Raw genomic sequence first — 15,170 nt, 5'->3', positions numbered from 1 at the left:
CTTGTCTCAAAATTACACTGTGAAAACATTACTTTGAAAAAGAATAAATGATAATGGCTTTAAAATACTCGATTCTTGCTCATAATTATTGCTTTAGCTGTGTCGTTTCCTTTTTCTTCCTTGTTTTTATAAAACATGACTGAAATTTTAAAATTAACAAAAAAAAAAGCATATTGCAGTCAGAGAAACTGAGAAAGAGAAGGAAAAGAAGTGTGCGCACACATACATGTGTGTTGAATACTTGTCTATGCATGTCAAAACATGAACATCTGATTGTGTAACTATATATATATATATCTCAAAATTCTGGAGACACGCAAGGTTATCACTCCCTATTTGTCTAACAAATATCCCTCATTTTATAAATGTGTTTACTATCTTTTTCCTGTATTTCTTTTTCTTTTTTTGGCAAAACCACAAAGTATGACATGAATAATACCATACCAGACATATAATATTCTCTTGTTGTAATGTCAGCAATCAAATCTTACACCAAATTTGGGGACAAAAGATATATATATATATAAAAAAAATAAAAATAAAAAAAAAAGTTTCAAACCATTACTTGAGCAAAACCTGCTCTTTGAAGCAAGGTAAACGCAAAAATTAAAATATTCCTAAAGTATTTATATAGCTGTTCTGAAGTATTTTTTTTTTTTTACTTTTAATTCAAAAGTGAGCGTAAAATGCTACTCAGGAAAAAATAAGAAATCTGTGTCTCCAGAATTTTGACAAGTGTAAATCTGCGCTAATAGGACTTGTTTTAATGAAGGGAACGACCGCTTTCAACTGAGTAATTCCTAGGAAAACGTGGGTAGTGCAATAACTATACTTATAAACACATAAGCCATCCTGCAGAAGGTCCTCTTCTCCATGTGATCTCAGACACCCCACAGATTATAGTGGGATCTGAAATTCGAACCTGTACACAAATTCTTGTCTCTGGGTGTGTTAAAATAAGTGGGGGTAGGGAAAATAACTCAGTGTGTTGGACTGGTTGTGCTCATTTTATGCACTTGTGCGTGGTTTTAACACAGAACAATTCTGCTTCAAGAATACCACTGGAGTCGACCTGCCAGTTCTGTGCTACCCTGTGCGCTATGTTAAGTTCCTCTCCCTCTCTTTTTCTTTAAATTATGGCTTTAAACAACCCCTCTATTGGTTGCGCTGTCTTATTTCTGTGATCAGTAAACTAGAAAAAAGAAGGACAGATGGAGGGAGAAAAGCAGAGAAGAGATGAAGACACTGATCACTCTGCAAAGGGAGGGAACATGGGCATTTCTCCAAAATCTTCATTGTTGAAGTTCGCAGACTGATCCAACATAGACAGAACGTCCTGTGGGAGGGGATTATTACTTTTGTAAGGTTTAATCAACAAGTGTTATTCAAATTGCATTTGTATGTTCATAAATATGATACTCACAGGAAACATCTCTGGTTGGTTATTTTGCATGTGATGTGTTTCTGCACTGCTTTGTGTGTGTGGCTGGCTCGGCCACTGCTGCCAGCCTGATGTGTCCGCTTGTCTGGAGGGAAACTGAGACCCCGATTGATTGACATCATCTGACACAAACACGGAGAGATAGGTCATATAAGGTAGAAATAAACCCCATGTCCTTTATAGTACATTACTGATATATTGGTAAATATGAAAATATTTAAGAGTGACAGCATTACTTACTGTAGCCATTTGTAGAATGATTACTGCGAGCGTTGAGCTGAGGAGGGTAGCTGGGTGTATTTGATGGAACGTTAACTGAAGCTCCACCCATCTGTCCAAAAGAGGAAGATGAGGATGAGGGAGGGGCAGAGCTGAAGTTTCCCATGGCAAACTGAGCTGACTGACTTTTCCCTGTCTGAGCTCCGACCTGCTGGTAACACAAACACACATGCATATAAACTTCGTCAGAACCCATTAATGTCCAACCACAAATGTGATCCTGACCAACCTGTGGGGTGAATGGAGGGCGTGAGGTGGCCCAGGCTGCAGGTGGTGCAGTGTTGCTTGACTGGGCCTGGATGGGGCTTGTGCCATTTGCTACAGGTCCAGAGGGGGCACTCTGACGAGACATGTGTGCTAGGAGCTGTCCTGCAGAGGGAGGGGGCTGGGACATCTGTTGGGCCATTGCTGGTGCCCTAGAGAAGGAAACAAACACTTAGACAAACATACACTGCCAGCAAACTGTAACCAACAGGATTACATTAAGACAAGTAGAGGTCTGCACACGGTGGGTCTGTACGTGGGTCCCGCGTGACCCATGCAATAAATGGCAGGTGGGATCAATTTTGCAATGCCTGCATTCACAGGGGGCAAATATGCTGCATGGTTGAGTGGGCAGGCGCATTTGTTACTTGCTCAGAGAGTAAGATTGTCTACCTGAGCGGAGCAGGCATGAAGACTGTAACCTGCAGGTGAACAGCAGAGAAAACCCATGTAAATCTAACCTTTTTATAATAATCCATGTACATAAAGAATCAATCAATTCATGCGCTAGAAATAACTTCGTGAAGTAGTAAATACATTTGCATCTTTGGTCTGATTCTGGAGCAGAGACCCAGCATACTGAAAACGTCTGCTGAAAGTGACATTAGGTTTATTCACTGCACTTTAAAAATAATCCATTTTACGTGGTTAAAATAATGTTTATTATGAATTCCATGCTGAAATAAATCTAATGATGGAATTAATCATTTTTAACATGATTTGTGCTTTGATTTATTTAACTATAAGAAAGTATAATGTATTATTATTATTATTTTTATTATGCATTAAAATTATGTACACATTTGACATTTATGCAAGTTTTAACTTTTCACTTCACAGAAACCACCCACTTTCATGCTGTTAAATAGAATTGTAAAATGGGCATTACTTTATCAACATTAAAATGCACCTTTTGATGGCACAAACATTTTATTTCAATTAATTGTTTTTTTATTTATGAAGTGCTCAAGTTCAATTTTGGTCAACCAAGGCTCATTTTACACATCCCAAACTAGGCAGGACAGATTATAACAACAAAGACATTAAAAGCAGGTAGGCACTGATAAGACTGCTGATTTGATTAGGGGTATTAATAAAATCAAACCCGTGCTGACCTCTACAATACAACAATCTAGTACAGAAGTAAAATAAAGTACCTTCATGGTGCCCTAAATATGTGACAAATGGCAGCAAGGTATAAGGAGTAAATTTGGTACTTCATGGGACTTACGTCTTTGTCAGTGTGTGCATTACTTGTAGAGCTACCTGAAGGGTTCACTGGGCCGAGGAGCAGCACTGAAAGAGGCAGCTGGAGGGTAAACTTGTTGGCCGTTAGGAGGAACAGTGGTAGGCATAACCTTTGTGTGATCTGAGAAGGGAGGGGAGGAGATGAAGAAAGATGGAACAATATTTATTTATCTGGGTTTGAATGCTCTCTTAAGACAATAGTTCAGTGGGTAATAAGTTGCCTTACTAGGATCGGCACCTACAGCTCCTACTGACTGCACTGGGACCTGGAAAGAGAGGATATAATACAGAGATTTTATAGCACATCTTCAAAATAAAATCTATAGCAGGGCCAATAACATTTTAACTGGGGGCTGCCAAGTCATTTCCTAGTGGAGCTGGTTAAAAAGGTCACATTATTTACAATTAAACTAAATCTAACCACTATAACACAATGAGTGCCTAGAACACACACACACACACATATATATACAGAACACAAATACTGCATATTTAAATACCAATGCCTCTTTTGCTAAAAGTCAAAATAATCAACCATGCTAATATGCAGCGCAGCTCAAAAGAGAAAAAGCATTTACCTGAGGAAGAGCTACCTGGCCAGCTTCATACATGTCTTCTCTCCCTGAACCGCCCTCCAGCTCTGCCTGCTGCTGTTGCAGCTGCCTATAAAAAGAGTGGGATAAGTCAAAGGAAAAACAGTCAGAGCAGACTCCATGACTCTTTGCTCATGAACACCCAACACCGGCATCACAAACCCATCACCTCGCAACTAGCAGCTTTTTCCATGACCATGGACCGCACAGAGAAGGGTGGCAGAGCTCCTACAATCATGCTGTTAGATCTACTCATCTGTATCCCAACACAGAGAGAAGTAGACTCACCACGAAAAGTAAAGAAGGAAGGAGAAATTGTGCTACTTAAAGAAGTTAAATAAAGGTAGTCCAGTGCAGTGTGGCCCTGTATACACACAGCTGATTTTGGGGGGGAATATCTTGTCTCACCTGGAAGTTATTTGCCCCGGACTGGAGGCAGAGGGGCAGTTGGGACTGTTCTGCCCCAGAGAAGGGGGCAATACCCCCCTCGGGGAAGATAGTGGGGAGATAGCATCCTGGTTTGGAGCTTTACTGTCATGTAGAACAACAGGGATGGAGGAAGGGATTGGGGAGGGTAATGGAGGGAGGGGAGAAGTGGAAATAGGATGGTCAGAGTGTCCTACATAAAGTTCTATATAAACGCAGTCTCACATACAAATAGTACTGTGTTCTGGATTAGCAATCTTTTAAAGGTCAGGTGAATTTGTCACTTACCGGGGTAGTTATTTTCTGACCAAAGATTTTAATATTATTTTGATCAGATCACAATCAATGACACTGATAACATGATTATCCCATCACACTGATTAGGAACAATCAACATTAGAACAAAATTAAACAGGCATACAGCATATTACTTCTGCAAAATTACAACAAAAGCCACTATAATTACACATTACTGCAACGAATTAAAGCTGCAGAAATTAATCCAATAGCTATGTAACTCCAGCACATATCATATGAAATCATTTCAACCTAATATAGTAGAAAAAGTGCTCATCTCATGTTTGTTTGTGTTTAAAGTTTTAAACGTGCAGCACTGATGCCTGGTGACTGAAATAGTACAGCACTAAAGTATGTTTGGCATCACTCACTTGACATTGGCATTTGTGCAGATGATGTACTCTATTTCCTCAGAGTACGGGTTCTGGAACGTGAAGGAACTGGTTCTCATCCAGATCCATTCTCTAGATTTTGCTCGAAACCGGAACATCACGGACAGAACCTGGCCTCGCAGTTTCACCACCTGATTCAAAAAAGCAAAAGCTAAGCCATATGAACTTCCAAACTACATGAGATTTTCCTGACACACTTATACAAATACACACACCTGCTGTAAACTGTCTCTGAGTAAGCCCTGGTCCTCTGGATGGGCCAAGTCGAGAAAATTCTTCCCCAATAGTTCCTGCAAATACAACAAATATATTTTATAACTTATCATCTGCAATAGTAAAAGTGAAAAATGAAAGCTTTATATACTGACTTGGGGCTGGTAGCCGACCGTGGCCACACAGCGGTGATCTACAAATGTGAATGTGCCCTGGCAGTTGTGACGTGAAATGAACTCCACGGGGACGGAGATGCTGCTCAAATTGTTTTCACTGGGGCAACATGTTACCTAGATACACAGAAATTAAGTTAGCTACTTTAATTAATGTTTTTATTAATTCATTCATTAAAATTAAATTACGAACTAGAAACTTTGGGTAAGCACCAAAATCTTCTTTTTGCAGGTGAGATTAAGATTAAAATACATATGCACTACCTGTAGCCTTCCAATGGCGACTAAACAAAAACGATTTCCCTGGCCACCATCACACTCCTCTTCAGAAAGAGAAACGCCTGAATAAATACACAAAAACACAAAGAAAGGACTATTTGAGCATATAACATATAACGTATGCATCGGGACCATAGGGATTTGTACAATTTGGCAAACATGCAGTTGATCAGTTCCCAGCAGACAATAGGTGCTCTGATGGGAGGCCACTTCCTTTGGATTGTTCTGTGAAATTCCACAGCTTTCAGCAAGAGCAGCTGCTAAACACTTTCAGTCACCAACTGCAGTACTTTTAACCTCAAATGTTTTCGCCAGACACAGAATCTGAAGAGTCCAAATACTCACAAAACAAGCAAATGACAACAAAAAGAAACACCCTCTTTTCAATAAAGGTGAAAACCAAGTGGCCCTGAGTGTGTATGTGGTACCTGCAGGAGGCCAGGATCTGATGTATCCAGTACAATGAACAACAACATACTGAGGCTCCCCGTCTTTGGCAGGACCCAAACCATTCCTGAAACAGAGAGAGAAACACTTCCTATTACTTTATACAAAAGCAAGCATTTATGGCCAATATGTTTGACTTGCAGAGCCTGCCCATTATAAGTATGGGTTTCAAATGCCAGGGTTTAAAAAAAAATTCCCCTGTTGGTCTTCACAGTAATGTCACCAAACTGTTAACTCTGAGGAGAACATTTAGGGCTGAGCTACAGCTAGATACAATTACCTGTTTCGGCTCTTCAAAAAATTGAGTCTGTTCATAGACACTGGCTCTACAGGACAAACTCCACATCTGAAGGATGAGCAGGGAAGTGGGAAGAAGAAGAGGGGAAAATAAATAAATCAATAAAAGTCATTCAATTTGTCATAATAAGTTTATCATTTAAACTGACAGCACTGTATGTAGTCAAAAGCAAAATGTTATCATAAATATTCCTCACCTCATTCTGCAGATGAAAGAGCGACGTGCCCCCATACTCATCCTCATGGATGACTGGCTACCTTCTTTCTTTACCGTACCTGTCTTCAGATCCAGCATCCGCCCTAAACAAGCAAGAGCAAGCAGGTAAAACAGATATCAATTAAGTGTTAATACCAGAACTTCTGTGAAATTAAAAATAATCACACAAACTATATTACATCAAAAGAGAAAAATCATCAACCATGATAGACATTCAAACACATTTCTAACCATTATTGGTGGTTTCACTGGTGGAGAGCTGCTCTCTCAGCTTGTCTGTGTCATCTGGATGGAGTTGGTCGTATAGAGACGAACCGAGCCAATCAGACTGAGCCTGATTCAAAACAGGCGTGACTGAGTCAGAGACATAAACTATCCGTCCACTCTCACAGGACACCACAAACAAGAAACCATCAGCTGCCTCCAATATCAGGTGCTTCAGCTCCTTCAAACAAAGAAACAGGAAATTGTGGGGTAAAATGCCTTAAAAATTCCATAAAAATAAAGAGAACAGAAAGATGGACAATACTGCTTCAGTATAAATATTATTCATCCACTGTAATTAAACTCTCATTTAGTGACTGCAACAATGTTACAAAACATGCATATTTGCTTTCCATAATACAAAAACATGCAAATGTTTTTTCCTGTTATGAATTTGCAGGATTAATTTGCTGAGTCAGTGTTACTTTCACCAATCAACCATAACATTATTACCAGCTCCTTGTTTCTACACTCACTGTCAATTTTCTTGGCTCCACTGATCATACAGAAACACTTTGTAGTTTTATTATTACAGACTACAGTCAGGTTAGTGCTCTGAATAGTTGTTTTCCCCAGTTCACCCTGATATTCAATGGTCAATGCATACACAGCAACAGATGGACTTGAGGCCAAAGTGTCGCTGGTTCAATTCCCGGAAGCAGTAAGAGAAAATTAATTAAAAAATTAATTCAAAAGCATCCTTAAGAAAGGCACCTAACCCCCAAACTGCTCCTCGAGGTTCACTGTCCCTAGTGTGTGTGAATAAATGCTCACTAGCACGTGTTTGTGTGTACACTACCAGGGATGGGTCATATTCAGAGAATCAATTTCCCTAAGGGAATCAAGAAAAGGTGCTTCTTCTACATAGTGCTCCTGGATGGTCAGTGGATATTGAGTGTAAAAACAAAGAGGTGCACATAATGTTATGCTTGATCTATGTACTTTTAGTATTTATGCATTACCATGAAAGAAATTAAATATGCAGTAAAATCAAACAGATTACAGACTAATTTCTGTTTATTTATCAAGAAGCTTGACTAGTGTCTTACCTGGTCTGTAAGGAATGATGGCTTGTACGTTCCATCTGCTCCTGTGTTTCCGCTGCCTTTTAAAGACTTCATATGTGACACAGCCATGCGCAGAATGGTCAGCTTGTCTGGTTTCCGTGCCAATGCACTGCACGTGGGCACCATTTCAGACAATTCTGTGATGTAAGCTGTCATTTTGTTACGTCGTCGACGCTCAATCTCGCTGTGGTTCTCCCTGGGGTCAGGAGGTCATGAGGCAAAGGTCATGGATGGAGGCGAGTAAAAATTATTTGAGAATGGCAGACAGAGAGAAGAAAAGATAAGGAAAGTATAAAAGATAAATGGGGAAAGGAACAGGAGTGGAAATTGCAGATATGGAGGAGTGAATATGAACAAGTGAGTGGGGTGGGGCGAGATGCAGGGCATAAACACCCAAAAAGAGAAAAAAATACAGATGGAGAAAATACGGAGACACAAAAGTTAAAAAAAGATGGGAGAAAGAAGGATGAATAAATAAACCTGATCTTTTCAAATGATACATTTTTTTTCTTACAACAAGGGACAGAATCAAGCTGGTGAACGAACAAGTGAGGAGAATAAAAAACGTCTCTTCAGAGTGCCTGAAAGAGAGAGGAAAGGAAGGAGAGGGGAAAAGGGAAAGTGCTCAAAAGAAACGACTAGGAAGTGAACATGCATATTAAGGCTTGCACAACACAGGGATTGCCCACGGATACATATAAGTGCCAGTCAAAATTCTGGACTCACCTACTCAAAAAAAGTTTGTCGTCTTATTTTAAAGGTGTTTAATATTTATAGAAAAATTATTAAACCTTAAAGCCTAGTCCTGGACTATATTTTCCTTTCAGTGTATGATCACAGTTAAAAATGCTGTGTAATCCAGGACTAGACTAAATGCCCGTCTGGGAAATCACCCCAAATTGGAGAAACTAACACACATACAGTGCATATTTATTGTCTTTCAAGTAATCCTACTTTCTCTTGATGTAGTGTAGCTTTAAATACGATTGCTACCTGCTTACGCAGCTTCATGATATCAGTCATGCCCCAGCACACAACAGATGCACACAAACTTGAATTTTTATGAAGGAAATATAAAGCATTTTAGCTTTAGATCAGAACATTTTACGACATTATTAATAACACATTCAACAGGTGTGTCCAGACTTTTGACTGGCACTGTACATAGATTCTGCTGGAAAATAAAAGGCTGTTAAGGGGATAGACAGAGTTTAGGCCAGAGTTATTAATAACCAGTGCCACATTTTTATTTATATTAAACTATCATTTGACCAGGAGCTTTCTTCTGGCTGGAAATTACATAATGATAAAGATGGTAAGGCATTGTGCTAGAAATATTTATGATGCATATAAATTAATTTTTCTTTTAATTTTCTGTATATTTATATTAAAAAAATGCCATGTTCAAAGTTGCCCTGTGAGGGACTGCTGCCCCTCCAGGGTCGCGTTCCTGCCTTACACCCAATGATTCCGGGTAGGGTCTGGACCCACTGTGACCATGAACTTGAAGTGGTCAAGAAATGATTTACAAAAAGCAAAATTAACATTTTGGTCCAGACATGAAACCCTTTGAGAATCTAAGAACCACAGAATTGTCAAAAAAGCCTCCAACCTCAAAAACCTGCATATCGACTCAATAAAAAAAATGGTCCAAAATCCCAGTGGCAATATACCAAAGGCTTGTTAACAATTATGATAATTATCTGATAGCTTTGATGGCAAATAAAGGCTTGCCATTCATTACTGAGAAAGAATATAAACAGAAAAGTGAAAAATATATAAAAAACACTTCACAGCTAAGTACAATGTTTTACCATCTTTTGCTACTGTTTTATGTGAAATATAGCCAGAATAATCTTAATTGTCAAATACATTAGATGCAAAACTACACATATTTATAAATAAATTTGGGTTTTTATCCAAGTATGAATCACTGCTGCCTTTATATAAATGATTTTAAATCCTTGTTTTCAAGAGGAGCTTTATAAGTTCCAGTCTCTCCAAGCAGACTGTACTTGCTTTCATGTTTCAGTCAAGTGGGATCATTTACATTTCCACACCCCATGTTTGATCTCTGGTCCACCACATTATCTATTCACTGTTTTTACCTTGCAAAGCGTTCTTTATCATTTGAGGCACCTGGATCATCATCACATCTGCAAAAAAAATTGACATGAATATTAAACAAACAAACAACTAAATTCAGTGTTGAATAAAGCAATTTAGCTTTTCACACTTTTCCACCCATGAGTTGCAGTCATGTGATTTATTTACTTTTTTTGCATGAACATCATATTGGGGAATGATTGTCTGGTTTTAGCGTGCAGCACTAATGTAAACGAATTGAAAAGATAAATTTATAACACTCCCTGCACTGGAGGGAGTAAAATAACTCTCAGAAGCACAAACCCCCACCAGGGACATAAAAGATCCCACAATGTCGCATGACGTAGAGAAAAAGGCAGTCAAAACCTGTTAGGCACATTAGCATTTTTATCATATGATCTACTGTTAGCACGTAGACATTGCGTTTCTCAGCTCTTCTGACCGAATCTAAGTGAGTAATTCAAATAAAGATAATATACAAGCTTCAGTAATCCTCTCATATCACTCATGGTTTATTTGGTGTATAAGAGACTACAGACACAAGGAACATATAATTTTGTCTCATTCTTTTCCCCATTTATCAGGTAAATAATCTGATCTGTCTATCTCTGTGCTGAGAGCGTAACAGATTTTTGGAAGATAATTATATAATTATCTTGACACTCTTATGACACTCTGGCTAAATTATTTCTTAGGTTGTGTTTAAAGTTTGATTAAGTAGTTCTCCTCGTCTGACAGTGTGAGATGTTTCCACATGTCAGCAAAAACTGAATCCCAAATGTCTCCTTACACCGTTTGTAGGGCACAATGTCAGTCATAAAATAACAGTTTCTGCACTCAAGTAGTGTCCTGTATGTTGAAAAATCTTTTTAGGCTATAAGATTAAAGCTTTCCTGTTGAATCAGCTGTCTGGTGCAGTATTATTAGTTTATTTTCTGTAATGTGCACATTACAGAACTTCCTGAACTTCCTCTACTGACTGACACAGGAGCAAATGTGGCACGGATAAAAGGGTCATACTTATATTTCTTAATATTTTTTTTAAATGTCTAAATGAGGACTTAAAATGCTGAAGGAAACAATAAATCAATTTAGATATCACAGTGTTTGTTTGCATTGTCTGTGCGAGTCATGAGTAGGTCCCCAATATGGCAACTACTCCACAATGTGACATCAGCTGCAACCCATGGAAACTTAATATAGAGAAAGGCATTTTGAACTTCCAATTAAGACAAATGTTCACATTTTCTATCATGAGTTGCAGGGTAAAAAAGTGATCTGTTTACTTTAAGTTCCTCTCAAATAGAGGTCCCAAATATTTAAAAAATGATTTGTACTATATGTACACCCACCTGAAGAGTTTACTTCCTTCATCATCATCAAAATCAGAGCTGAAACAGGAAATGGGGAGGGGGGGGGTTGAAACGTATCTTATTATTTATGAACATGAATTATTGCACAACCTTGCCAACTAAACAATGAGGAAATCTCAAGATTTCTCTATTAATTTTCCTCTAGTTCTGCCAAAAATCCCTACAACAGATTAAGATACCACAGTAACATGCCTAAACAGTTCTCAAACAAATCTCAATGTCAATCTTTTTGCACCATGGTGTCTAAACTAGATCATAAATTTTTGTCAATAAGCAGAAAAAAGACAGGGCAGATCAGCTCCTTGCCAACACAAGAACTTACAGGAATATGCCCAATGAAGTACTACCAGAGTATACACAACACATTCCAGGTTATTCCATCAGAAATTCTGACTCATTTTGGTGAGAAAGAATTAAATCTCCTAGAAAAACAGCATTTCAACTCTGTCATTCCATACAGTGTCTAATGTTTCCTTTAAAGGTGAGCTTCTTCATTCCTACTGGCCTACGTCTCAGTCCCCCTGACAGTTTATTCCTAGCTGACCCCACTGATGCATAATATGTTTTCTACCCCTGCTACAATTTTATTATTTAATATTGATATTTTGGACTTTATTTTCTAAAAAGTAAGGTAATAAAATAAGCAAACAATCATGTTAGCAAGTGAGTGCAAATCACCATTCCCCTCTAACACCAAGTATTAATAACAGTGCAGGAGCAGTGAGCCAGAGCAGACGTGACTTTATGCACAAACACTCCTTACCCGGCAGACCGTTTGTTGCTGCCCTTTGGCATGACAGCTCCGGCACTTGTGTGGGATCCAGCTGCTGTGGCCATTCCCAATGAAGGCACCTCAGGCATGTCTAAGACCACATACAGAGTATTAGGATTTCAACACATCTTAAAATAAAAAGAAATTAACAATGTCTTCTCTATTTCATCCATAAAACAGCAGATGCTTTGTGTTCAACTCTCAGATTGAGCAGCATCAATTCTGTAACAACTAAGCCACAACCTGGATGACTTATAGAAATATCCCATGGATGTTTAGTTCAATGCCTGTCCAAAGCATAAATACCTGAGAGGAAACACTATATGTAAAAATAAAAGTAGGCATGGGTGGAGTTTGAGGACCACTAATTTAGGCAATCCTATTCTAAAATCAAAACATTATGTTTATTTTGCGCTTCATTGCATTAGTTTATTTTTTTTTTGTTCTGCACTGTTCTGTAAAGCACTTTTGAACGGTTATTGTGTACGAAAGGTGCTTTATAAATAAATTTGCACTGCCTTTGCTTTTGTGAAGTTCTACATAATACCAATCCAGACAGACCCTTCCCAGAATACTGTTTGAATGGCCCTGACATCTCTGGGGCTGGTTAGAAATGACAAGAGAAGCCAAGTTGTTGTAATGAAATCCTAGTGAGTATTTTTACCTCAACAACTTATGCTTTATATCAGTAAATGGGCAACATGATATAGATATGTCATATAATGAGTTTACTGAAATGTCAGGAAAACTGATATTGTTCTTTAAATAGCCCTTCCATGAAAATGTTTACAAGTTTATGAGCAGGTTAAGAAGCTTCTGTTTTGAAACTGTAGTGGACTATAAACACTCTGAAACCTGCAAAATTCAACCATGGCCTCATACGACATAAACCTAAGAGACCAATCCCGTCAATCTGTGGATCAGGGACTTAAAGCAGAAGAGAGGGGCAGGAACTAACTGCACATAGATCCCGTGCTTAATAATGTGAAACGTAGTGCAAAATCGTAACCACATGTAACCAGCTGAGTATTTAGGGTTTTAAAGGAAGACGGTGCGTATATACAAAAGGGGAGGAGGTTAGCAGTCTGTTCTCCACATGTACTGCTCTTTAAATGTTTCACCTGAGTGTGATCATCAGATGACGTCCCTCTGGATCTCACAAAGCTGTTACAGCAAGCAAAATATTACCATAAACGACTAATCACTAATCAACGACGGAAATCACTCAGGACCAGGATCTCTGGTGCTATTTAAATTTGTCCCGGTGTAACATTATGTAACTTAATCAGTTAACTAACGATAAGACTCGTCAGCTTAGATGGGCCTATGTACAGTCCGAGCAAATGATGAGTGGGATACTAGCCACATGACACCCTAAATATAAGTGTATTAAAGTACAAAAACCATTTTATAACATAATTATAAGTCATTAGAAACAATATAAAACCGAATCTAAGCAGTTACGGCAGTGAAGCGTTAATGAAGTTTGAGTAAAAGCTCAGTGTTGTTGGCTAACCTGCTCAATTAGCTAGCTATCACTACCTGTTGGCTGTCAGTTTAAATCTGTAAAGGTGGTTAAACCCCTGACAGCTGTTCATTACCCATTAAAGGCTACTAAACTGTATAAATATTGCTTTCAACGCGGTAAACATACCTTGATTTGAAGATGCCATATCCGATATCAGCAGGGAAAGTTTTAACTCCTGCAGCTAACGCATAAACAAAACACGCAGAAAAACAACCCCAAAACTGTTATTTCTTCCTCTATCTTTTTTACTTATGAAAAAACGTCGCTCCTACGAAATCATGACTCCTAACACCGTATCATTTTCTTCTCTTATTGGACCTAAACGACTTCATTTTTTTTAGCAAGTTGTTATTCACTTCTCTGCTTAAAACCCTCAAACCTCTAAAATGGCGCTTCGGCTTTTCCAACGAAAATACGCAGGTCGGCTAAGACTTGGTGCGCGCTCCAATACTCAATATAATAACTCTCAGGCCCTCACTAGGAGCCCTAGAGAGCCACAGTAGCGCGCGTGTTGTGTAGGCTCCTTTATTGAGTGTTTAAGCGAATTAGAACATATCCCACTCGAACTCGGTCCGTGGATATCATTGGTTAACATAGAGTGACGCAACACAGGTTCACCATGACCTTGTCTGAAGTTCCTTAAAAGACCCTCTCCAGAGTAAATCAAGTGTTTAAGTCCGTTAACATGTCGAGAGTAGTGCTCTTTATTTGCTAGAAGACGCGTGATGACTGAACTAGGCAGTCGGTGCCATGGCTGAGCACTTGTGCTTTGAAAGGGTGTCTCAAAGAGACGATTTCAGATGTCATAAAGCTAAAGAAACCCATCCCGTCAATTTGTGGAGCATGGGTTTCGAGGCTGCAGGTGAACCGCGGAGAGACAGTTGGAGATGGAGTAGGTGATATATTCATAGTGCACTGAATGAAAGTGAAGGTGTAGAGCTACATCTAATTTACTTTTAAGGTATTAGGGCACTTTTTTGCTTGGAAATAATTATTTCCTTGGAGTTAAATTTTTACAGAGTTTTGGAGATGACAGAGTTTAAACGATGACATTATCACAAAATTCACAAAACATTTTTATATTATGGTCCTGTGATTGTTTCTTTAAATTGTTATTCAAGATTAAGAGATCTGTTGAAATATTCGTACATACTGATCCTCCTACATGTTTTTGTATTTTTAATTGCTATTAAGCTGCTCAATAAGAGAAAAGTGAATCAGTGTGTCTTTTACTGTTTTTGAATTCACTGCTGTAAATAAATGTTCTCCTCTCTAAAGACTGAAATTAACTGATTGACCAATGGTTGTAGGTATGGTTTTAGGAACAGAGTTTGAAAATCCAGGTGCAGAAAGTAACAATCTTTTGTAGAATTTAATTTGAACCACCCTGACACTTCTGAAGCAGTTATATTTTGTATTGTATCTGTAATGTATAATGTTTTGTTGATTTTGTTGTTGTTCCTTACAATAAATAGAATAAAATATACTTAATGG

At 38.4% G+C, this 15,170-nt stretch overlaps 1 protein-coding gene across 3 annotated transcripts; it reads right to left on the bottom strand.

Moving 5' to 3' along the window:
• Window positions 1–522: 522 nt before the first annotated feature.
• arnt (aryl hydrocarbon receptor nuclear translocator) lies at window positions 523–14,068 on the bottom strand. Of its 3 annotated transcripts, none has more exons than XM_066682521.1 (21): window positions 13,803–14,068; window positions 12,140–12,239; window positions 11,356–11,394; window positions 10,006–10,053; window positions 7,880–8,093; window positions 6,798–7,011; window positions 6,547–6,649; window positions 6,333–6,398; window positions 6,034–6,119; window positions 5,591–5,667; window positions 5,309–5,443; window positions 5,156–5,230; window positions 4,920–5,071; window positions 4,234–4,356; window positions 3,811–3,895; window positions 3,459–3,498; window positions 3,251–3,353; window positions 1,950–2,136; window positions 1,682–1,871; window positions 1,424–1,563; window positions 523–1,336 (listed from the first exon to the last, which is right to left on the bottom strand). In XM_066682521.1, the coding sequence occupies exons 1-21, from the start codon at window positions 13,819–13,821 to the stop codon at window positions 1,250–1,252; spliced, it is 2,283 nt and encodes a 760-aa protein (XP_066538618.1). In that variant the 5' UTR covers window positions 13,822–14,068; the 3' UTR covers window positions 523–1,249. The 3 variants fall into 3 exon arrangements, with proteins under 3 accessions (XP_066538618.1, XP_066538619.1, XP_066538620.1); XM_066682522.1 differs by having other exon boundaries at window positions 1,682–1,868; XM_066682523.1 differs by lacking the exon at window positions 4,234–4,356.
• Window positions 14,069–15,170: the final 1,102 nt, after the last annotated feature.

The sequence above is a fragment of the Hoplias malabaricus genome, chromosome 10 (assembly GCF_029633855.1).
Source record: "Hoplias malabaricus isolate fHopMal1 chromosome 10, fHopMal1.hap1, whole genome shotgun sequence".
Lineage (NCBI taxonomy): Eukaryota > Metazoa > Chordata > Actinopteri > Characiformes > Erythrinidae > Hoplias > Hoplias malabaricus.
The sequence above is the reverse complement of the archived record's forward strand: the minus strand, read 5'-3'. Positions and strand labels throughout refer to the sequence as shown.